General features: G+C 43.3%; 1 protein-coding gene across 1 annotated transcript; it reads right to left on the bottom strand.

The window, feature by feature from the left end:
- Positions 1-2701: 2701 nt before the first annotated feature.
- On the bottom strand, positions 2702-3867 carry LOC138963587 (uncharacterized). The gene is made up of 2 exons (XM_070335439.1): positions 3025-3867; positions 2702-2951 (listed from the first exon to the last, which is right to left on the bottom strand). Exons 1-2 carry the CDS (start codon positions 3860-3862, stop codon positions 2932-2934), a joined length of 858 nt encoding a protein of 285 aa, XP_070191540.1. The 5' UTR covers positions 3863-3867; the 3' UTR covers positions 2702-2931.
- Between the last annotated feature and the right edge of the window lie 21133 nt (positions 3868-25000).

The following is a 25000-nucleotide window of genomic DNA, read 5'->3' as shown; positions in this document are numbered from 1 at the left end:
ACAGCTCCTACTCTTCAGCCAGAAATGTCTTTGGGCTTTGTTTGTTATCGAAAAGTCTAGAAAGGGTTCTTCCAGAAGCTTTATTTTAGGAAACAACCGTGGGGCAGGATGGGAAGCGGGGTGGGCGAGGTGTGGTGTTTGGCTGGGTGCAAGACTGAATCAATTTGAGGGGGGTGGGGGTCGGCAGGTCCTGGGATCCCCCCCCCCTACCCTAGGGAATAAACCTTTTTTTTTCAAGGACAGAAAAGGAAGAACAACAACTTTCCAATACTAAATTTCAACATCATGCCCCATTCCCTGTGTTACCTGCCTCGTTTGGGAGGCCCCTCCCCCCTCCCCTCGTACGTACACTAGGTCCGCACTAAAGTGTGTATGCAGGGAAAGTAGTAAGATCGAATCCCACAATATAGATGACTAACCAGCACCTCTCCAACTTGCTTATCCTCTACAACATCCGGGACGTTCCCCTCCCCCCCCACCCCCCCTTCTCGATTCGTAACTATTTAAAGGAGGTCAAGATTTGTAACAAGATGTGAAGCCGGGTAACACGTGTGGAAAGACATAAGATGGTTAGAACCTTCTGTAGCTCCCTGTTGCCTCTCCCATTTCACTTTCTTCCCAGCTGCCCCTCTTATCGCCCCGACCTGCCCACTGACTGACTGTGATCCTGTCGGCACGGTTTTCTGACAGTAACGCTGATGGGGTCTATGTCGACCAAAAGAGAATACAACAGGGTGTAGTTGCTGTAGCGTTTCGCTGATATCGCTGAAAGTCACGTGATACTTAGCGACATCGGTAGAATTTGATGTTTTTCAATCTTTTTTTATATTTCTTAGACATTCGGGTATGGTTTTTAAGTTTTTTTGGAAAAACTCCACCCTGTGGTATCCACCTACAGGAACTCCATCTACAGGGAATCCCACTCTTTTTGTCGACATAGACCCCATCAGCGACAGGAACACTTTAGGGCGAAGATCAAATCGGGGTAGATGGCTTAGGAGATGTGTAGGCAAAGATAAAGAAACGCGTCCCACCTGGCCAGGTAACGGCACACCGTTCTCTCCGCTTTTTTGTGAAAACACCTAGTACGGGCACTTGTAGCTAGTGTGCACATTTTGGCCTGCCTAGCTTTCATGAACTTGACCAAAAAAAGGGCGAAAGACAACAGAACATGTATTAGCCCTCACCAGTGTGTATCTATCTTTAGTCATGCTTTATGTTCCACAGGAGTCCTTGACATCTAACAAGCCAACGAAAAGTGCTATAAGGAGGGCGGGCACTTGGCAACAATGAGTCGAGTTGGAGAATGGAATTCAGTGACAAAGGCCTTGAAAGCTATGAAACGGAATGTGTATGTCTTTGTAGGTATCACAACTGCTGCATCAATTCCGCTTAGCATGTAAGTAACACACGCTACTCGTTGTTTGTTGTTTGATTATTTTTAAACGTTGAACATTTGGAGAGACACTGCGTGGATTGTGTGCGCGTTAATAAATCAATGAAAAGAGACAAAATATACTTCTTTGTTTGTATCTTTAACACTGCACAAGCACAATGCCCTATAATGAATCAGAAGTTTGAAATGGAAGCTGTCAATGGGTAAATAGAATGTTCTCTGCGAAGTTTAAATATGCCTTGGTTCCTGGTCTACCGTGACAAAATATTCAAAACTTAACTTAATGTAAAAATAGAACAAGCAGTTGTCCCATTGTTTGTTTAGATGTAAAATATTGTTCACTTACTTTTTGCGCCGGGAATATTTGTCTACAGATACGGCCGTGCAGCGATGTGGATGAGATAAATACAGTAGCTTGCTTTGTGAACTACGAAATCGACATCTCTTCACGCCGGTTTTGGTGTGGTTATCTCCGCGCCCCGGGAATTACGACATGATCACAATAAACAAAGGCTGTAAGGACGGGCAAATAATAGAGGATTCTGTTCTTCTCTGTGAACGAAGCGCTGCCGGGAAAGGCCAAGACAAGCGGCTGAAGGAGAAAATCAAACTCCGGTACCCAGAGAATAGAACCTGGCCCGTGTCGCATGCTACTTGCAGTGACGGACAAACAGTACTCTCCTTCCTGTCATGTGACAGCTTGTCACGTGATGCCTACGTCAGCGAAAGCGTCATATCCGGTTCTGCGCAAAATACGATGGACGAGGAAAGAGGCCCCTACTTTGCATGCCGCAGCCGGGTCCAGCATTTGCCCTACACACTGGTGTGTGACCACAGAACGGACTGTGCTGATAACTCCGACAAAGCCGATTTCTGTCAGTTCCCTGCCTGAACGGGCGATACGCCGCTAAAATGTGGGACTAATCATCAGGTGATGTTTATTGTCATTTCTTCTTCTTCTTCTTCTTCGTTCATGGGGTGCAACTCCCACGTTCACTCATGTTTTTTTCACGAGGGAATGTTTACGTGTATGACCAATTTACCCCGCCATTCAGGCAGCCATACGCCGATTTCGGAGGAAGCATGCTGGGTATTTTCGTGTTTCTATAACCCACCGTTCGAACTCTGACATGGGTTACAGAATCTTTTCCGTGCGCACTTGGTCTTGTGCTTGCGTGTACACACAAAGGGGGATAAGGCACTAGCAGGTCTGCTAATAAGTTGACCTGGGAGATCGGACAAATCTCCACCCTTAACCCACCAGGCGGCCGCGACCGGGATTTCTTCTTCTTCTTTCTTCTTGTCGATCACTCAGATGGAAACGCCGGTTCTCCGCGCAAATGTTGCCGTGCGCTGTAGGTCGTCCAGACTGCCATAGAGCTTCCCTTGCACCGTGGTCGCCTCAGCCCAGATCTGGCTCCTGAGGCCATCGTGTAGTGGGCAAGTCTGCAGCAGGTGTTCCGTTGTCATGCTGCCTGTTTGACAAGGGCACTGGTCTGACTTGCCAATTCTGAACTTGGTGAAAAGGTGGTGGTTCATTCGGTTGTGGCCTGTCCGCAGCCTGAATATGAGGACCTGCTCAGACCTTGTGAGCAGGTGAAAGGCGTCGTTTTTGTTATAGTGTGGGTGCTGCTGCAACCACTTTTTGTGTTGCTTGGCCTTGATGATGGTCTTGGCTTCTTTGAAGGTGGTTGATCTGTCATTCTGGTCCTTCGTAGTGCCCTCCTTTGCCAGAGTATCTGCGGCTTCGTTGCCTAGTATGTTGCAGTGAGAGGGGACCCATTGCAGCACGACTGTGTGGGCTCTGCACAGGGAGGTCAAGGCGGATGACAGGTCATTCAGTTCTTTGTCTCTGGCAGTGTCTAAGGCCTGCAGGACTGACTTTGCGTCGCTGAAGAACACAACGTTGTTGGAGGAGAGTGGACTGTGCTCAATGTGGGCTGCACCTGTCTGGAGCGCTACTGCTTCAGCCTTGAAGTTGGTGGAGTAGAGGCCGGTAGCGAGGGAGATGTGTTCTTCTTCTCGACCTCCTGGGTACTTTATGTAGATTCCGGCACCACCATTTCTGACAGCCTGGTCGGCAGATCCGTCAGTGTATACATGAGTCCATTGGCGTTGGGGGTAGGAGTTGTGGATGTGTTCAATGGTGAGAGACTTCAGTTCAGCACAGCTCTGGGAGTCTTTCTTGCCAACGCCAGGAATACTGCAGCGTATCTGGGGTCTTCCTTCATCACTCCAGCTTGGGTTTTCAAGGTACTGGGGGATATCTTTGGGTTGCTGGTCCAGGATATCTTGGTGTCTCCTTTCCAACACCCTCGTCTGGTGGATGAAGCTTCCTCTCTTCAGTCTTCCTTTTGTTGGTTGGCACAGTCTGTCTTTCATGGGGTGAGTTGGCAGTCGTTTGAATTTAGCTGCCTGGGTGAGGAGTTTGGTGTCCCTTCTGTCTTCCATGGGCTCAAGGCCCATGATGTTTTCCAGCACTTGGATAGGGGTTGACTGCATGGCGCCAGTGATGATTCTGGCCGCCTGGTTCTGCACCTTGCTGACTCTGTCAAACTTTGACTTGGTTGCTGTGCCCCATGCTGTCACTCCGTACTCAAGTACTGGTCTGACGCTGCCCGGGATTTGAACTCACGACGTTCCGATTAGGAGGCCGATGTCTTATTAACTACGCCACTGCGCCCGTCTTATTTTCATTTAAAATCATTGATTCTCTCAGGCTACAGAGTGCGCTTTTCTCGTTCGAAATGCAGGAACATCTTCTAGCGTCTTCTAGTGAGGAACTGTGCATGAGAATGTGAGATGTGAAATGCGAATCAACCATCTGTACAGACCATTTAGGGACTGAATTCGCACGAACACCTAAAAGTTTTGTTTTTTTAAAACGCAATAGGATTGTCTCTTGCCTTTCTACTAAATGACGTCTTGCTAAAAATGGGTCATGATAATGTATTAGCACTTCTAAATGGATATAAATCACACTCCAAAATCCACATCAGGATTTTGCAACTTCGTTTCTTTTCGAACATAAAATTCACCTGAGGTTTTTAAAACGTTCCGCATTATATTTTCTTTCTCTCAACGTTAAATTGCCGATGAGGTTTGCTGAGTTTGAATAGAAATTCACAAGGGATGTATCTCCAAATTGCAAGATGTTACAATGATCATCACTGATGTCAAATGTTACAATGATCATCACTGATGTCAAATGTTACAATGATCATCACTGATGTCAAATGTTACAATGATCATCACTGATGTCAAATGTTACAATGATCATCACTGATGTCACCCCCCGCGGGTTAGGGGGAGTCCCATATTGGTTGGGACGAGAAAGAATTTACCCGATGCTACCCAGCATGTCGTAAGAGGCGACTAACGGTTCTGTTTCTCCTTTTACCCTTGTTAAGTGTTTCTTGTATAGAATATAGTCAATGTTTGTAAAGATTTTAGTCAAGCAGTATGTAAGAAATGTTAAGTCCTATGTACTGGAAACTTGCATTCTCCCAGTAAGGTCATATATTGTACTACGTTGCAAGCCCCTGGAGCAATTTTTTTATTAGTGCTTTTGTGAACAAGAAACAATTAACAAGTGGCTTTATCCCATCTCCCCCATCTAACCTTGAACGATTGAAGACGACGTTAAACACCAAATAAAGAAAGAAAGAAAGAAAGAATCACTGATGTCAAATGTTACAATGATCATCACTGATGTCAAATGTTACAATGATCATCACTGATGTCAAATGTTACAATGATCATCACTGAATTCAAATGTTACAATGATCATCACTGTGCAGTGTATCAGGCTCGAGCAGTGGTGCGATGGACAAAACGAATGCTACAATGGTAAGGATGAGCTGCAGTGTGTTTCTGTCTTATCAGACGATCTGCCTCTGGGAAAATACTTTGCCATTCCCTCTCCAGCTGTCGTCCATTTCGACCCCATGACAACGCTGACGCCCTCTAACGGCTCCTACGGCTCCTTCAGTGACCAGGGGGAGGCTACTGCATGCCGGTCTTCCTGAGGTGTAACAGCGTCAACGATTGTCCCGGCCACGAGGACGAGGAGGGGTGCTACACCTATACCTGTCCGGGATTCTACAGGTGTAGAAGTTCCAAGATCTGTCTGCATGCGGACCACGTGTGTGACGGGCTCTACCACTGCCCGATGCAAGACGACGAGCAGTACTGTCACATCCAGTGTCCTCCGACCTGCACGTGCTTCGGGTTGGCCTTCAAGTGTCCGCAAGCCTTTCTATTGCACCAGTTTCCCGACCTTCGCTACCTGGACGCCAGTGACAGTGGTCTCAGCTTGCAACACATGACGCACAATGTCATGCTAATCTATCTCAGTGTGGCCAGGTGTGATATTACTGACTTTGGCAATGTCACATTCCTAAACCTGGAAAGTCTAGAATTCAGTGACAACCTTCTAATGTCTGTGAGCCCTGGTGACCTGATCCTGTTCCCTAAACTACGGGAATTGTACGTGTCTGGCAATCCTTTGACATCAATACTGGCCACGACATCAATACTGGCCACGACATCAATACTGCCCACGACATCAATACTGCCCACGACATCAATACTGGCCACGACATCAATACTGGCCACGACATCAATACTGCCCACGACATCAATACTGGCCACGACATCAATACTGCCCACGACATCAATACTGGCCACGACATCAATACTGGCCACGACATCAATACTGCCCAATACATCAATACTGCCCACGACATCAATACTGCCCACGACATCAATACTGCCCACGACATCAATACTGCCCACGAGATCAATACTGGCCACGACATCAATACTGCCCACGACATCAATACTGCCCACGACATCAATACTGCCCACGACATCAATACTGGCCACGACATCAATACTGCCCACGACATCAATACAGGCCACGTCATCAATACTGCCCAATACATCAATACTGCCCACGACATCAATACTGCCCACGACATCAATACTGCCCACGACATCAATACTGCCCACGACATCAATACTGCCCACGACATCTAACCGTTCCTTGGATTTTCCATTACTCGACACTCTCGATGTTTCTCGTATCTGGAAGGAGACCGTAATACATGGTTTCATCGCTGTCAACTGGTTACAGAAAAAATCGTCTGCTCCAGTGAACGCCGAAACCAAACGGTTGATTATCACGTGACACTTTTGCCATATTTAGAGTTGTTTGCACAGTAAATACAGCCGCGAAAAATAGCTCGCTTGAAACTGTCTTACATATCAATTCCTTTGTAATTTAAAAATTACAAAACACCATGAAAAATCATGATCGACGATCGCGAATCTGCTTATATCAATAATACATTACAAAAAGCTCTAAATATGTAAAAAAAATCGGTTTCCTTGCCAGACAGGGAGAGAATGAGCCGAACTCAATTTGACCGGAGTTCAGGATGGCGGGGGGGGGGGGGGGGGGGGGGGGGGTGAAAGTGCTTAGTGAAAGAAAACTTTGACGTGATACAGAGATTAGTAGCCACTTAACAAAGACGCCAGTGATGGATTACACTCTACACCTCTCACAAGTCTATAAACAACGCGTAACAGCTATCAGCAGAGTAGTAGTGAAGACGAAGACATGGGCAGGGCCATTACAGATAGCTGCAGTAAAAGACACACTGCTATACAAACAAAGCAAGCTTCTGTTGCAACATCATGTGATATCCAGTGATTTATTCCATCCTGTGCCTTTTTAGTTTTGAGGAGAGACAGAGACAAAGACAGACAGACAGACAGACAGACAGACAGACAGACAGTGAGAGGCAGACAAAGAGAAACGAACAGACTCATAGAAATGCATCCGCACAGACAGGCAGACACACAAAGAAAGGTTGAAGACAGACACACAGGCAGACAGATTGACAGAGACATACAGAGTCAAGATGTGGGGGGTGGGGTGGAGTAGGAGAGCGAAGAGGGAAGGTGGTCGCAGATGTTAATGTTCAATTAACACATGTTAGTGCGCACGACCTACTTTAAGAATTGGTACAATATACACGACTTTAGATAGAGCTTTAATTTCCCTTTAACTTGACTTTTTCTCTCTTGCTGAGAAGGGAACGGTTTTTACAAAAAGGTCTTCATTTCATAGCTGTTCCATATTTGTCTGCCAGCAGAATAGTCCCAATACTCGACTCAGGGCTTCCGAAGCCCAGCACCCCAAGCAAAGATCTTCTACTGCTACGCTAGTAGTAGAAGATCTTTGCCCCAAGACCGTTTAGACCTAAACAAGGAAACAGCCTGGCTGGAACACATAAACAAGACAGGGCGCTGTGTGTCTTACGGTACATTGTTTCCATTCATAGTATTTAGATTTAGCGTAAGTATATCCTGTGCTCTGGCAAATGCAGACTAAATCCCAAAAGTAAACTGTTTAGACCACCTTGAGCCGAACTACACTTTTTTCCGAACTACCCTTTCCCCTCGAACTTTTAAGAAAATAAACTGTTTCCAGTCTTCTGAGCTTATGTTCAGCTGTGAAGAAAAGTAAGTCCCAGCAAAGAGTGTGGTCCCAGAGAACGTACGTAGGAGTAAAAGTCAGTTGCTATTGCATCAGAGGACACTGAAAAACATCTTCCTCCTTTGTTACAGAAAGGCGCTTATCCAGCGTTTATAAAATCGGCGTACCACACACTCTGTTGTTTGGTTTGAGACTAGCAACCAGTAGCCCGATAGCGACCGCAAGTTTATTCCTTTCCTGGTTTAACCTGATGTAACACTTGGCCCCAGTTTACCTTGCCTGTCCGCGGTACTCTCGCTCACTGTATCCCGGGGGGGGGGGGGGGGGGAGGGGGGCGGTGAGGAGAAGGGGGGGGACTATTCGTCACGATGTAAATTACGAGTCTCTGGTCTTACAGCTGTGTGCGGAAGATGCGCCCAGGCGAAGAGTGGAATTATAGACAGACTCACGCAGGTAAAGTATTGCGGCGAGTCATCTGTGTTGAAATCAGCCAAGAGATTAGCCGCTAGTGTGGTTATCTGCCGGGAATAAACTACTTCAAAACTCTTGGGTTTTTTGTGTGTGTTTTTTTTGTTTTGTTTTTTTGGCTGCTTTCTGGGCACAAGTGTGGATTAATTCCGTAACTGCCACCAGTCTAAGTTAATCTGCAAAATTAATACATAAAAAAAATCAGTTACAAAATCGTTTGCACAGGAACGAAGATACCTTTAAAAATTGCCTAGCTTTGTTTACCTCCATCATTAATTGATCTTAATGCAAGAGAAGGGGAGGAGGGGGGGGGGAGGGGCGATATTCGTCTGCCGGCAGCAGAATAGTCCCAATGCTAGACCCTTTTGCATATATTTATTTCCCGATGGTACAATCTAAATGACATTTCAGAAACTAATGTAAGGTTTGCCTTGCCTGATTGCAGGGTAAAAGCCTGTAATGGCCTCAGGACAAAAACAGCACACCGCGAAATGACCTCAGGTTAAGGTCAGCGAACGTGCACACATTCACACACACACACACACACGCGCGAGCGCAGGCACGCATGCTCGCACGCACACACACACATACACACTGACACACACACATACACACACACAAACACACACACGTGCACGCACGCACGCACACACACAACACACACACACACACACACAAGCACACACATACACACGAGAGAGTGATAGAGACTGACACAATTACAGCGGCAAAGCTATGTGTTAGAGCAAGAGCCACCGCAGTGCATTCACATAGAAAAATTCCCTTTGCTAATGAATCATCACTGGATATTTGACGCTATTTGCATGACTCAGAAAGAGACAAATGTCGCCGACGATAATCAGCGAGGGCAGTTCGAGGTGTCAGTCAACTCGGAATCCTGTAATTAGACATGTCCAAGTCGGTAAAGACATAACTACCTCCGGGTCTCTCAGAAAAAAAGGGTTTATTTGTCATGCTTTTGTCAAAGTGTGGGAATGCACGGCGTGGGGTGGACCTACGAGATGCTAGTTTAGGAAAGGATGTAGTTAAGTTGAGTATCGCGAGTCACTTTCTCCACCCTATATCTCTCTGTCTGTCTGTATGTCTCGGTCTCTCTCTGTCTCTACCCTCTCTCTCTCTCTCTCTCTCTCTCTCTCTCTCTCTCTCTCTCTCTCTCTCTCTCTCTCTCTCTGTCTCTGTCTCTCTCTCTCAGGCTCTCTCTCTCTCTCTCTGTCTCTCTCTCTTTCAGGCTCTCTCTCTCTCTCTGTCTCTGTCTCTCTCTCTCAGGCTCTCTCTCTCTCTCTCTCTCTCTCTCTCTCTCTCTCTGTCTGTATGTCTCGGTCTCTCTCTGTCTCTACCCTCTCTCTCTCTCTCTCTCTCTCTCTCTGTCTCTCTCTCTCTCTCTGTCTCTGTCTCTGTCTCTGTCTCTCTCTCTCTCTATCTCTCTCTCTGTCTGTATGTCTCGGTCTCGCTCTGTCTCTACCCTCTCTCTCTCTCTCTCTCTCTCTCTCTCTCTCTCTCTCTCTCTCTCTCTCTCTCTCTCTCTCTCTCTAGCAAATGCGTGCAAGATTCACCGCTTTCAGGGGCGCAAACAAAAACAAAGACAGTGCATGGAGAAATAACACTCTGCAAAGATTACCCCTCACACGGTATTTAAATTACAACTTAACTTTAAAACACTAATTTCAAGGTATCCCTGGTGTGTGATGACATAACAATTAACCCCAAACCGTACTGTGCAGCTAATGGGGCGATTTGAACCCGTTTTTGTGCCAAAGATATCTTTTTAAACTCTCTCCGTTAGGCTTGATTAATTCCCACACCTACGATATTGGGTGCTTTAAAAAAAAAAAAGAAAAGTAAGACGAGTCAACTAAGCAGCAATTTCTTGGCAGCCAAGCAGAAAGACACGAAGCTCTATATTCCTAACCTGATGAACTGAAGGGAAGCTTTGCACCCAAACCAACCGCGGCAGCGTGATGGCAGCTTCAAAGAAAAGAAAATTCGAAACTCAACAGTGTAGAATGCACTGACAGTTTCTACTCCATTATTTTCCTATCTGGGGGTCCTGATTCGGCCTAAATGGGCCGCTGGACCCATTAAGCAACAGTTAACTAACTATTTTCCCATCTTTGGCTGCATTATCCTCAAAGCGAAACGTTTATAGTCCTTCGTGTTACTTTTGGTTTTTTGTTTAAACTTGTTCTCCAAAGTTCCGTACACCTAACGGTTCTGCAGCTACCGTCCCTGAATTGTTTATGTCTCCTCATTATTTTAGCATTGTTACATGCATGCTTGTGCTCTATCCTCCCCTGTGTTACCCCCCCCCCCCCCCCCCCCCCCCCCCCCCCCCCCCGCCTCCCCAGGCCCCCTCTTCCATTGCACAATCACTACCCATCCCGCGGTCGTTCTTCAAATGGTTTTTCGCTGCGTTGTTTTGGTTTATATCCGTCGCACAAGTTATACCAATATTACCAATGCACTATTTCAAAGAGGCCGTTTTAAGTACTACTTACAAAGGCACAAGCACAAAAGTAAAACCACACGCATAAAAACACAAAAAATGCGCCTTCAATACTGTAGCACTATGTTTCCTGCACTAATAGCGTAAGAGGGTACAGCTGCTTGAAAGAAAAACAAGTCGCGTAAGGCGAAAATACAAAATTTAGTCAAGCTGTCGAACTCACAGAATGAAACTGAACGCAATGCAATTTTTCAGCAAGACCGTATACTCGTAGCATCGTCAGTCCACCGCTCGTGGCTAAAGGCAGTGAAATTGACAAGAAGAGCGGGGTTGTAGTTGCGCTGAGAAGGATAGCACGCTTTTCTGTACCTCTCTTCGTTTTAACTTTCTGAGCGTGTTTTTAATCCAAACATATCATATCTATATGTGCTTGGAATCAGGAACCGACAAGGAATAAGATGAAAGTGTTTTTAAATTGATTTCGAAAATTTAATTTTGATCATAATTTATATATTTTTAATTTTCAGAGCTTGTTTTTAATCCAAATATAACATATTTATATGTTTTTGGAATCAGAAAATGATGAAGAATACGATAAACGTAATTTTGGATCGTTTTATAAAAAAATAATTTTAATTACAATTTTTAGATTTGTAATGACCAAAGTCATAAATTAATTTTTAAGCCTCCAAGCTGAAATGCAATACCAAAGTCCGGCCTTCGTCGAAGATTGCTTGACCAAAATTTCAATCAATTTTATTGAAAAATGAGGGTGTGACAGTGCCGCCTCCACTTTTACAAAATGCCGGATATGACGTCATCAAAGACATTTATCGAACAAATGAAAAAAACGTCTGGGGACATCATTTCATAAAGATCGGTCCAGTAGTTTACTCTGAATCGCTCTACACACACACACACACACACACACACACACACACACACACACACACACACACACACATAGGTGGTTTTACAGTCATTTGGGGTCGGCTGTGTATCAAAATGCCATCTTGCTCAAAACACAGGCATTTGGGGTCTCTTTTGTTTTAAGTGTTAGAAAGTTTCTTAAAACTTCAATGAGCGTTAAATGCCATTTTAAAGTGTGAAAACTCATTTCAGGAGGTTATTACATAAAATGCAACCTCCAGCGTGATTTTTAGAAAAACAGACATTTGGGGACGATGTTTGCTGTACAGCAGTGAAATGGGGACGTATGTGTACACAAAGTGCAGAGCTAGAATTACGTTATCGGTGCTATGAATGTTTTAGGTGTTAGAAAGTTTGTTAAAACTTCAATGAGCGTTAAATGCCATTCTAAAGGGTCAAAACTCATTTCAGGAGGTTATTACATAAAATGCAACCTCCAGCGTGATTTTTTAGAAACAAACAGGTATTTGGGGACGATGTTTGCTGTACAGCAGTGAAATGGGGACGTCCAAAAGTGCAGAGCTCCCGCAGAGCTATATGAATGGTTTCATCACATACATGGCGCTAGGCGACATATGTTGTGAAAAATTTTACAAATCACGTTTTTGCGCCCGATATTTTCTTGTCATCTCCAGAGTCAAGGGACAAAAACGAAATTCCTTGACTTTTGGGGTAGCGCGACTCTGTTAATTTTAAGAATTAAAAAAAAAAAAAATTATTACTAGGATGTCCCATCGTTGGGAAATTCCGGTCGCTTCCTCCGAGTGGAAAGCTAGCAGTGACAGAGTCGCACTACCCCAAGTCAAGGGATCTATTAGTCCTGTTTCGCCGTTATCCCAATTCGCCCCCATCCCATTTTGGCGACATTTCTCAGGCCAAGTGTCATTTTACCACCATATCATGTACCATTAGCTCCACATCCCATTTTGGCGCAATCCCGTTTGGCCGTTAGCCCATTTCGCCCCCATCCCATTTTTGCGACATTTTACAGGCCAAGTGTCATTTTACCACCATGTCATGTACCATTAGCTCCACGTCCCATTTTGACGCAATCCCGTTTGGCCGTTATCCCATTTTGCCCCCATCCCATTTTTGCGACATTTCATAGGTTATGTGTCATTTTACATGCCATTCTAAAGTGTCAAAACTCATTTCAGGAGGTTATTACATAAAATGCAACCTCCAGCGTGATTTTTTAGAAACAAACAGGTATTTGGGGACGATGTTTGCTGTACAGCAGTGAAATGGGGACGTCCAAAAGTGCAGAGCTCCCGCAGAGCTATATGAATGGTTTCATCACATACATGGCGCTAGGCGACATATGTTGTGAAAAATTTTACAAATCACGTTTTTGCGCCCGATATTTTCTTGTCATCTCCAAAGTCAAGGGACAAACACGAAATTCCTTGACTTTTGGGGTAGCGCGACTCTGTTAATTTTAAGAATTAAAAAAAAAAAAAATTCATTACTAGGATGCCCCATCGTTGGGAAATTCCGGTCGCTTCCTCCGAGTGGAAAGCTAGCAGTGACAGAGTCGCACTACCCCAAGTCAAGGGATCTATTAGTCCTGTTTCGCCGTTATCCCAATTCGCCCCCATACCATTTTGGCGACATTTCTCAGGCCAAGTGTCATTTTACCACCATATCATGTACCATTAGCTCCACATCCCATTTTGGCGCAATCCCGTTTCGCCGTTAACCCATTTCGCCCCATCCCATTTTGGCGACATTTTACAGGCCAAGTGTCATTTTACCACCATGTCATGTACCATTAGCTCCACGTCCCATTTTGGCGCAATCCCGTTTGGCCGTTATCCCATTTTGCCCCCATCCCATTTTTGCGACATTTCATAGGCCATGTGTCATTTTACATGCCATTCTAAAGTGTCAAAACTCATTTCAGGAGGTTATTACATAAAATGCAACCTCCAGCGTGATTTTTTAGAAACAAACAGGTATTTGGGGACGATGTTTGCTGTACAGCAGTGAAATGGGGACGTCCAAAAGTGCAGAGCTCCCGCAGAGCTATATGAATGGTTTCATCACATACATGGCGCTAGGCGACATATGTTGTGAAAAATTTTACAAATCACGTTTTTGCGCCCGATATTTTCTTGTCATCTCCAAAGTCAAGGGACAAACACGAAATTCCTTGACTTTTGGGGTAGCGCGACTCTGTTAATTTTAGGAATTAAAAAAAAAAATTAATTACTAGGATGTCCCATCGTTGGGAAATTCCGGTCGCTTCCTCCGAGTGGAAAGCTAGCAGTGACAGAGTCGCACTACCCCAAGTCAAGGGATCTATTAGTCCTGTTTCGCCGTTATCCCAATTCGCCCCCATCCCATTTTGGCGACATTTCTCAGGCCTAGTGTCATTTTACCACCATATCATGTACCAATAGCCCCACATCCTATTTTGGCGCAATCCCGTTTGGCCGTTAGCCCATTTCGCCCCCATCCCATTTTTGCGACATTTTACAGGCCAAGTGTCATTTTACCACCATGTCATGTACCATTAGCTCCACTTCCCATTTTGGCGCAATCCCGTTTCGCCGTTATCCCATTTTGCCCCCATCCCATTTTTGCGACATTTCATAGGCCATGTGTCATTTTACCACCGTGTCAAACCACTAGCGCCACATTCCATTTTGTCGCCATGCCGTTTTGCTGTCATCCCATTTTGCCGCCATCTCTATTTCGCGACATTTTGGATTGTGGCAAAAATGGAATTTGGCCTAAACGGAATGTCTTCCTAGTTGAATAACGCAGTATAGTAGTATAGTGAGGCTTGGCAAGAAGAATAAATAAAAAATGTGATGGCGGCCAAATGGGATGGTGTCAAAATGGGATGACGTGCTATTGTTATGACACGGTAGTAAAATGACGCTTGGCTTGTGAAATGTCGCGACAATGGGATGGGGGATAAATGGAATACGGTGAAACGGCATGGCGGCCAAATGGGATATGGTGTCAAAATGGGATGTCGCGCTATTGTTATGACATGTTAGTAAAATGCCCTGTCACGTAGTCTCAATCCAAATTGGAAATCCATAGCATCATCATTATAATCATCCTCATCTCATTAATCATCCAAAATTATAAATTTTATAAAATGACGCTTGGCTTGTGAAATGTCGCGAAAATGGGATAGGGAAAAAAATGGGACGGCGGCAAAATGGGATTGCACCAAAATGGGATGTGGATCAGCCACTAGATTTCCAATTTTAAAGTCTTAGGTATGACCCGGTGTGACGTTTTCATCTTTCGCCGTGTTGATATTTCGATTTTCGGCCTCGTTGATCTAGTATAAACTCTACACTGAACAAAAAAAACACCCTTCGATAGTACTGATGAGCGACCTTGTGTACCTTACATTCATGGGGCCAAATTTGTCCAACCAATTATTTTATTTAACTTAGAAATTTGATTCATCCTAAAATGTTTCCCTTCTTACTCAAGGGACGTAACCACTCGGTACACGTTTTCGAAGAATTCGATTTTGGGAGTGAAATCTATTTAATTTCACAACCAATTTTTTTCACATGCAAGAAACTGACATGCTTTTCGTCCATAAATAATTTCTCTTCTTAATTTTACCAGGAAACAACATTTCGGTCTCGAGTAAATATCGAGGGGGAAATATGTACACAGGCGAAAGATGAAATCGTGACACCGGCCGAGGTTCAAACCCACGACCTCCCGATCACGGGGCGGACGCCTTACCACTAAGCTAATCGTGCCGGTTTACCCTTGAGTGACAGACGGACAGACAAAAGAATATACAGACAGACCGTAATTAACACAAACACACACACTCAGCAGAGCAAAGCGGTATAACACACAAACTCAGCAGAGCAAGGCAGTATTACACACACAGACTCTGCAGAGCAACTAAGTCGGTGACACACAGACACAGTTATTTGGGGACGATGTTTGCTGTATAGCAGTGAAATGGGGACGTCCAAAAACCGATAGCTCTGCGCTGTGCTATGAATGGTTTCATCAGTTACATATGGCGCTAGGCGACATAAGAGTATTTCCAATCCAGTCAGTAGCTAGCATTCACGACCCTGACAACGGATGGTTTGAGTCTGATTTATGAGAATGAGAATGAGGGAGAGAGAGTTGTATTAAATTGAATTGAATTAAATTGAATTGAATTTATCTTTCTCTTAACACTGTAACAGAACAAGAAATGCTAAAATGTTTTTTTTTCCATCCCGCCCTCGCCCATTGAGTTGAAATAGAAGTTAACCACATTATGTTTGAAAATGTTCCAGTGCTTTATGTACAATAATGTTTCAATACAATCATAGTGTATTAACATTTTACCAGTATCAGCTGCAAAATAGAAGTAGTGCTTTACAAGTTTCGAAAGAGAAACAGCATGTAATGATACGTAAATGGTGTACAGCAGTGAATTGGGGACTGTTTCCCAAACAGCAGTCAGATGGGGTCTGGTTGTTGTACAGCAGTCATTTGGAGGCACAAGCTAAAACTGCTTCAGAGATGTGTGTTTTTCATTGGCTTTGATCTCCGCTGAGAGGGAGAGAGTCAGAAAGAGCGACATAGACAGATAGACAGAGACAGAGAGACAGACCGAGACAACAAAGGAGAGGTTAAGGACACCCCCTTACCCTTGAGTGACAGACGGACAGACAAAAGAATATACAGACAGACAGACCGTAATTAACACAAACACACTCAGCAGAGCAAAGCGGTATAACACAAACTCTGCAGCAAGGCAGTATTACACACACACACACACACACTCTGCAGAGCAACTAAGTCGGTGACACACAGACACAGGTATTTGGGGACGATGTATGCTGTACAGCAGTGAAATGTGCTTGTTTGTTTGTTTGTTTGCTTCACGCCCAGCCGACCACGAAGGGCCATATCAGGGCGGTGCTGCTTTGACATATAACGTGCGCCACACACAAGACAGAAGTCGCAGCACAGGCTTCATGTCTTACCCAGTCACATTATTCTGACACCGGACCAACCAGTCCTAGCACTAACCCCATAATGCCAGACGCCAGGCGGAGCAGCCACTAGATTGCCAATTTTAAAGTCTTAGGTATGACCCGGCCGGGTTTCGAACCCACGACCTCCCGATCACGGGGCGGACGCCTTACCACTAGGCCACCGTGCCGGTATGGTTTGAGTCCTATTTATGAGAACGAGAATGAGGGAGAGATGATTGTATTGAATTGAATTGAATTAAATTGAATTGAATTGATCTTTATCTTAACACTGTAACAGAATAGGAAATGCTAAACTACTTTTTTTTTTCATCCCGCCCTCGCTCATTGAGGTGAAATAGAAGTTAACCACATTATGTTTGAAAATGTTTCCAGTGCATTATGTACAATAATGTTTTAATACAATCATAGAGTATTAACGTTTTACCAGTATCAGCTGCAAAATATAGTAGTAGTGCTTTACGAGTTTTGCAAGAGAAGCAGCATGATCAAAGTTCAAGTCTGAAGGTAGGCTCTGAGAAGTGTAACCAGTGCATGCAAATCCTTGGCGATATGATTTATCTCAATAAGGTACAGTGTTCGTCGCACATCCGCAGGCTCCTCAATAAATGCCAGTCGTTCTGATTCATCATAACTCATGTCTGCTTTGTCCCTGAATAACGTCCAGTACAATGTTTCAGCTTTGGTACAATCGTAGGTGAACATGAAGTCATCTGATTTTGCAAGCAGCTGTTTGGATGAAGCATTGTACACCATTCTAATCACTTTCTTTCGTGTTCTGGGGTTCGTAGTAATTTCTAAAGCAAGTGCTTTTACTTCCCCTAGACTGTACTCCCTTTCCAAAGCATCCTTTTCAGCTTTAGTCAACTGCTTTTCCACTGGTTCCTCTGTATCACTCTCTGACGTAAAATATCTGTCCTTGTCACTGTCAGTGGCCACGCATGTGGAGTCAACGGATTGCTGCAAGGCAGGTTCCGTCAGCTTGGATGGAATGTGGCTCCGTGATTCACGTGCTTCAATGTTCACAACACAGCTTGCCTCGCTGTCAATGCGTTCGCCGGCGTGTAGTCTCATTTTCTGTTTGTGCCTAACGTCGGGAACTTTGTCGTACGTGTTTGTGTGAATTATGCCTGATGTTGTGCTGGCATGATTTCGCAGATGATCGATCAGCTGTATCAACAGAAGAAACGCATACCTCTTTGCTGTTAAATTGTTGGGATCATTGTCTGTCACGTCTGAGCTGCGAAGGGGTTTTGTTTACGTTGCGTTGACTAGCTCGGCAAATGGCGGCCTGTTGGTTCTCTGTGCTGAGCAGTTGAAGTGTGACTGTGGCTCCTTCTCATTCTCCGGTGACTTTCCAGTACTTGACATAGTGGTCAGCTGGCAGGCCTGTCAAGGTAGCTTCCACAGCAGTTGGTAGTCCAACGACAGGCATTTTCTTCACTTGTTCAAGTAAATTGCTGGAGCGAAAAATGTGTGCTGCCCTCGCCCTAAAGAGGGACTAACTAAAAAAATGAAATAAAAAATACAAGATACAAATTAGAAAATAGATAACTAAAATTCTACATTTTAACAGATAACTAAAGTGAAAACACATTATACATATGTACACAAAATGCATTACATTGAGGTAAATTGCGAGTTGATTGATGTGAATTAAGTGGTATAGTGCAGCTTGCACTTTCTCAACATCATGCTCTAATCCATACATTACATTTTAAAGAAAATCAATCAAACAAGCAAGACATTGCCAAGATCATCACACATCTAAATACATGTAGTGGTTGGTTTGTAAGTCCCTTCATTCGAAAAGGGTTTGTGTACATTATACCAATAAAGAGGAGAGGGGCATGTTTAATACAAAAATTGTATTTGTAATTGTAGAGAGAGAGAGAGAGAGAGTGAGAGTTGGGGTAATTAAATAAGAAAGAAAGACAGAGACAGAGTGAGAGAGACGGACAAACAGACGGACAGACATACGGACAGACAGTAACCTGCGAGAGAGAGGAAGACAGACAGATAGGCACACAGTCAAAAACCGGGGAAAAAAATCATAGAAAGAGATAGAGATAAAAGACACAATTGCAACAGCTCTGCAGATTTCTTTCCTACGTGTTTGTTTAAAACAAATCTGACAGAGAAAGGAGAACAAAACAGAGAGAGAGTAGGAAAGAGAAAGTGTGTAAGAGAGAGAGAGAGAGAGAGAGAGAGAGAGAGAGAGAGAGAGAGAGAGGGGGGGGGGGGGCGAGAGAGAGAACGGGAGAGAGAGATGACGATGATGATTTAACGTTGTTATACAATGAATAGGGTTAGAGGCTATCACGCAGCAAACTCTCCAAGAGAGGGAAATAAAGAGATATATCATCATCATCATCATCATCATCATCATCATCATCATCATCATCATCATCATCGACATCGGCATCGGTATTGGGATCAGCATCGTCACCTACATGTGTCTTTTCATGTTGTTTTTTTGTTTGTCGGCTTGTCTAGTCTGTCTGTCTCTGTCTCAGTCTCTGTGTCTGTCTGTCTGTCTGTCTGTCTGTCACGGGCTTGGGGTCTCTGTTTAATTTCGTCTGTTTTCCGTTGTTGCATCTTATTTGCATAACCATCTTCGATAATCATTTGGTCGAAATTTGCCAGGAATAAACCATCATTTGTAATACATTATGCTGACTGTAAGAGAGAGAGAGAGAGAGAGAGAGAGAGAGAGAGAGAGAGAGAGAGAGAGACAGAGAGACGGAGAGACAGAGAGAGAAAGAGAGATGAAGAGAGCGAAAAAGAGAGAGAGATGGCGAGAGAGAGATGGGGAGAGAGAGAGAGAGAGAGAGATGAAGAGAGCGAAAAAGAGAGAGAGATGGCGAGAGAGAGAGATGGGAGAGAGAGAAGGGGAGAGAGAGAGAGAGAGAGAGAGACAGACAGACAAACAAACAAACAGACACACAGACACACAGACACGCAGACAGACACCAAAGGTTGAGAATAGAGAGAAAACAAGAAAAGTGTGAAGCAGCCGTGCATATTTCTTTTTTGCATAATCCGTGAAAGTAACCTAAGAGAGAGAGAAGAACAGGCAGACAGGCAGGAATGTGTGTGTGTGTGTGTGTGTGTGTGTGTGTCTGTGTGTGTGTGTAGAGTGATTCAGACTAAACTACTGTACCGATCTTTGTGAAATTTGACAGGAGAGTTCCTGGGTATGATATCCCCGAACGTTTTTTTCATTTTTTTGATAAATGTCTTTGATGACGTCATATCCGGTTTTTCGTGAAAGTTGAGGCGGCACTGTCACGCCCTCATTTTTCAACCAAATTGGTTGAAATTTTGGTCAAGTAATGTTCGACAAAGCCCGGACTTCGGTATTACATTTCAGCTTGGTGGCTTAATTAAATTAAAAATTAATTAATGACTTTGGTCATTAAAAATCAGAAAAATGTAAAAAAAAAAAAAAAATTTATAAAACGATCCACATTTACGTTCATCTTATTCTCCATTATTTGCTGATTCCAAAAACATATCAATATGTTATATTTGGATTAAAAACAAGCTCTGAAAATTAAAAATATAAAAATTAGTATCAAAATTAAATTTTCCAAATCAATTTAAAAACACTTTCATCTTATTCCTTATCGGTTCTTGATTCCAAAAACGTATAGATATGATATGTTTGGATTAAAAACACGCTCACAAAGTTAAAACGAATAGAGGTACAGAAAAGCGTGCTATCCTTCTCAGCGCAACTACTACCCCGCTCTTCTTGTCAATTTCACTGCCTTTGCCGTGAGCGGTGGCTGGCGATGCTACGAGTATACGGTCTTGCTGCGTTGCATTGCGTTCAGTTTCATTCTGTGAGTTCGACAGCTACTTGACTAAATGTTGTATTTTCGCCTTACGCGACTTGTTGACTCACATGCGAAGCAAAAGTGAGTCTATGTACTCACCCGAGTCGTCCGTCCGTCCGTCCGTCCGTCCGGACGTCCGTCCGTCCGGACGTCCGTCCGTCCGGCCGTCCGGAAAACTTTAACGTTGGATATTTCTTGGACACTATTCAGTCTATCAGTACCAAATTTGGCAAGATGGTGTATGATGACAAGGCCCCAAAAAACATACATAGCATCTTGACCTTGCTTCAAGGTCAAGGTCGCAGGGGCCATAAATGTTGCCTAAAAAACAGCTATTGTTCACATTTTCCCCATTTTCTCTGAAGTTTTTGAGATTGAATACCTCACCTATATATGATATATAGAGCAAAGTAAGCCCCATCTTTTGATACCAGTTTGGTTTACCTTGCTTCAAGGTCAAGGTCACAGGAGCTCTTCAAAGTTGGATTGTATACATATTTTGAAGTGACCTTGACCCTGAACTATGGAAGATAATTGTTTCAAACTTAAAAATTATGTGGGGCACATGTTATGCTTTCATCATGAGACACATTTGGTCACATATGATCAAGGTCAAGGTCACTTTGACCCTTATGAAATGTGACCAAAATAAGGTAGTGAACCACTAAAAGTGACCATATCTCATGGTAGAAAGAGCCAATAAGCACCATTGTACTTCCTATGTCTTGAATGAACAGCTTTGTGTTGCATGACCTTGGATGACCTTCACCTTGGGTCAAGGTCACATTGTATTTTGGTAGGAAAAATGTCTAAAGCAGTTCTTAGTGTATGATGTCATTACTAGGTTTAGTTATTTGACCTTGACCCTGAAGGTCAAGGTCATGTAAAGGTCAAGGTCAAGCATGTGAGTCGTATGGGCTTTGCCCTTCTTGTTTTTGTTTTGTTTTAATAAACTGAGAGAGTAAGAAAAAGACAAAAAGAGAGACAGAGCTAGAAATACAGAGAGACAGACAGAGAGACGGACCGACCGACAGAATTAGTGCGAGATAGAGATAGAGAGACACACAAACAGGGACAGACAGACAGAGACCGACATTTTGAGAAGAATGAAGAGAAAACCAGCAGTATTATATGCATAGTCTTAAGCTGTGTTTCCATATCGCGACGCGATGGCAGCACGATAGTTGCGGCGAGGTGGCGGCAGCGTCAAAACCGATCGCAACAGTAATATCAAAGAACGCATGTTTCCATATGTGCGACGCGACGGATGCTTCATCTGGGGATTTAATCAAGTTTGAGTGAATCTTTCTTGAAGGTTTTTCTTTGTATTCATAAATTATGAGTAATCTAAGCTTAATTAGTTTGGACAACATTTTGGATGAAATTATTGCTGCTGCAGGAACATTGAATTGGCAAGTCTGTAACAGTAATCGTCTCTCTGACCCCCCCCCCCCCCCCTTGCTTGCTGAAAAATAAAATTAACTCTCTTCCCGTCCTCTGTCACATCCTCTGATTCTTTTGCTGTATCTTTTCCTCTTTTTTTGGTAAAAATTGTATCTTGTCTGTCTTACATTTATAACAAGGGGATAAGCGATTCTCTGACCTTGACATAACGTGAAATAATAATTCCTATCTAGATGTACATATTTATAACCACATTTAATATAAGCTTAGCTTATTGTGTGGTTACAAATGTTTATATCGCATATATATGCAAGTTATCCAAAGAATGAAATTGTTTTGAGACCTATAGCACCGTTAGTTTGTCAGAACAGGAGGTGGTCCATATCAGGCAGTTGTCCATGTTAGGCTATTTTCCCTTACGACCAGGGTGTGCTTATTGCGTGTCTTATGAGAAACAGACCGCGTGCAGAAACACACACACACTATGATGTGTTGTCGTATTATTTTTGCTTTGGTCAATCGTAGGACCCTATTCTGAGGTCTCAATATTTTCCCACGGTCTTCCCAACGCATGCGATGTCACTTTCCATTGAGCGTTTTTGCCACCATTTGGCAAGGAGTTATCAGCTGAGATAAAACGACTGTAAGTAGAACGCGAAAATCACACCTGGACTCGATCCGACCGACTGGTTCTTGTATACGCAAGAGCACTTGATAGTCTCTGCCGCGGATCATAAAATCGTATAATCTGCTGATTTTCGCATCCCGAATCTACTCAGCTTCGTCCCAATAGGCCCACTTAAAACATCACACGCGGAATTTAAATTAGCTAAGATGGACAACTGGACACCACATGTGAGAACCACGCACCAAGACATTGTCAGCATTGAGAGAATGTTTTCACGGAATTGTTTCACGATTCTGTGACACTGTTATATTGCGGGGTTATGATATTTTCTTCGTTTCTGATTTGAATTCATGTAAATGAAATCAAGTTAAAATTAAACACTATTGTTTTTTTAGAAACCAATGCGGACCCTGAAAGAAATAACGTTTCACTCAGATAAATTTTATCCAGCCTGTCACGTTTTTCATTTATACATTTTGACAGAAAAAAGAAAATAACAAAAGAAAAATTAACACATCTGTGTGGGATTAAAATCAAACGTCGATTTGTGTTACTAAAGTTACTGACCACCATGTGCATGCGAACATTTGCTGCCCCCCCCCCCCCCCTCCACATCGTAATCGTATCGGCTCTGTCTCATTTTGCCCACCACCCCTCCACCTCTCCCCAGGACCCCTCCCCCCCCACCTTCCTTTTCAGTAAATAGCCCTTCAGTCGGAGCGGCAGTTGTCGCCACGCATCAGACTTTTTTTGAATAATTATGTGCGGTTTTTAGTATCTCCTTTACAAAGCTGATCTGATAATTAACTATCTTTTTTTTTGCAAGCAAACGACAAATTCGCCTCAAAAAATGTTATTGACAGTGCATATAGAAAAGGTAGCAAAAAAACTTGCGGGGACAAAGTGGGCGAGGGAGAGCCTGGGTGGTCAAACGGGGGCCGTGCCATGCCATATGTCACCTGCTGGTTAAACGAAAGGTTTAAAGGAACAGATATCGCACACAATATTTTGATCTTTTGATCAGTCAACCATCAATTTTGTACATCAACCCCAACAGTGTTGTTGTCCAAAAATAAAAGAATTGCATTCTGTCCTCAAACTGAACGGTAGTTCAAAGTTAAAGGGATATTGACCAAAGTGCTTTTGAGGAACAATAAAACACTCTCCCCAAAATAAACACGCAAAAAAACACCCCACACAAATAAATAAAGAAAGAAAGAAGCAAAACAGATTTACAAGGAAATTAATTATGTTCATGGTATGCTAGCGCTGTTTTTATTTTATTGTATAATAAGCATGCTGATACCGGGATAATGCTGACTATCTAAATGTGAATCAAAAAACAAGAAAGGTAGGTTTTTTAATTTTTTTTTAAATTTAAATGTGAACCAGAAAAGATGCATTTCTTTTAAATTGATGGCGCCGTCAAAAACAAAAACTAAATTCTTGGTTACAAAATCAAATGAATCTTAGTAGTCGATAGTTTAGTACTATTTGTCACTTTATTAGAGGTGGTTTGACTGAGTTGCCGACTTCTCCGCTTTAATTCCTTTTCAGTTTTATCTGTACACTCTTTGTTTTCATGCGATACGTGTAACACTTTTCCCGACCTCGCACATGATGGACAGCATTCATTGGAGCGATATGTTTTCACCGGGTTTTCGCAACTGGTTTTCGCTATTATCGATTACCTCAAATTAAAAAAGAAACAAAGAAAAACTCCGGACAAGCGCACAAGGTAGAACCAGCGGTCAGTGCATGGGACTGCAAAAGTGCACGTGTGCGTATGCGTGTGAATACATTTTTTTTTAAAAAACTAGTAGTGTCAATATCGATCGAATGTCATTTCGATCACGTTTCAGTTTAGCGGACAAGCGTAATCGGATTCAACATACGCAACACACTCACATAGTCGGAAGAGTCGTTCGAACAGGGAAAAAAAGACAAAGTAAATATTGTAAATTGAAAAATGTTTGTGTAATTTTGCGATGAGACAGAGACAATCTGGGAAGGAAGTTTATACCCAAGTAATACTATCGAACGGGTTAGTCCGTAAGCTGCGGACAAATATTCTTACTCAAAGAGAAAAATGAAACAGGATTTTTTCAGTAAATGTAAGCTTACAGGGCTGCCGATGGGGAAAGACTGAACCACCTAAACAAATAGCAGTTCACATCGGTTGATGATTCTTCAGTCCCACAGAACTTCGGTCCATTAGGAAGTAGCCCTGTTGATTTGCTAGATTAACATCACATCGCTACCCGAACCGATTTTTATTGAAAATAAACACTTTTTTAAGCTCAGATATAATTTATCTGTAAGTTACATCACGTCTACAGTCGTTGACACAATCTAAAAACTCTATCAAATTACTCGCC

The sequence above is a fragment of the Littorina saxatilis genome, linkage group LG4 (genome assembly GCF_037325665.1).
Source record: "Littorina saxatilis isolate snail1 linkage group LG4, US_GU_Lsax_2.0, whole genome shotgun sequence".
NCBI classification, from domain to species: Eukaryota; Metazoa; Mollusca; class Gastropoda; order Littorinimorpha; family Littorinidae; genus Littorina; species Littorina saxatilis.
The sequence above is the reverse complement of the archived record's forward strand: the minus strand, read 5'-3'. Positions and strand labels throughout refer to the sequence as shown.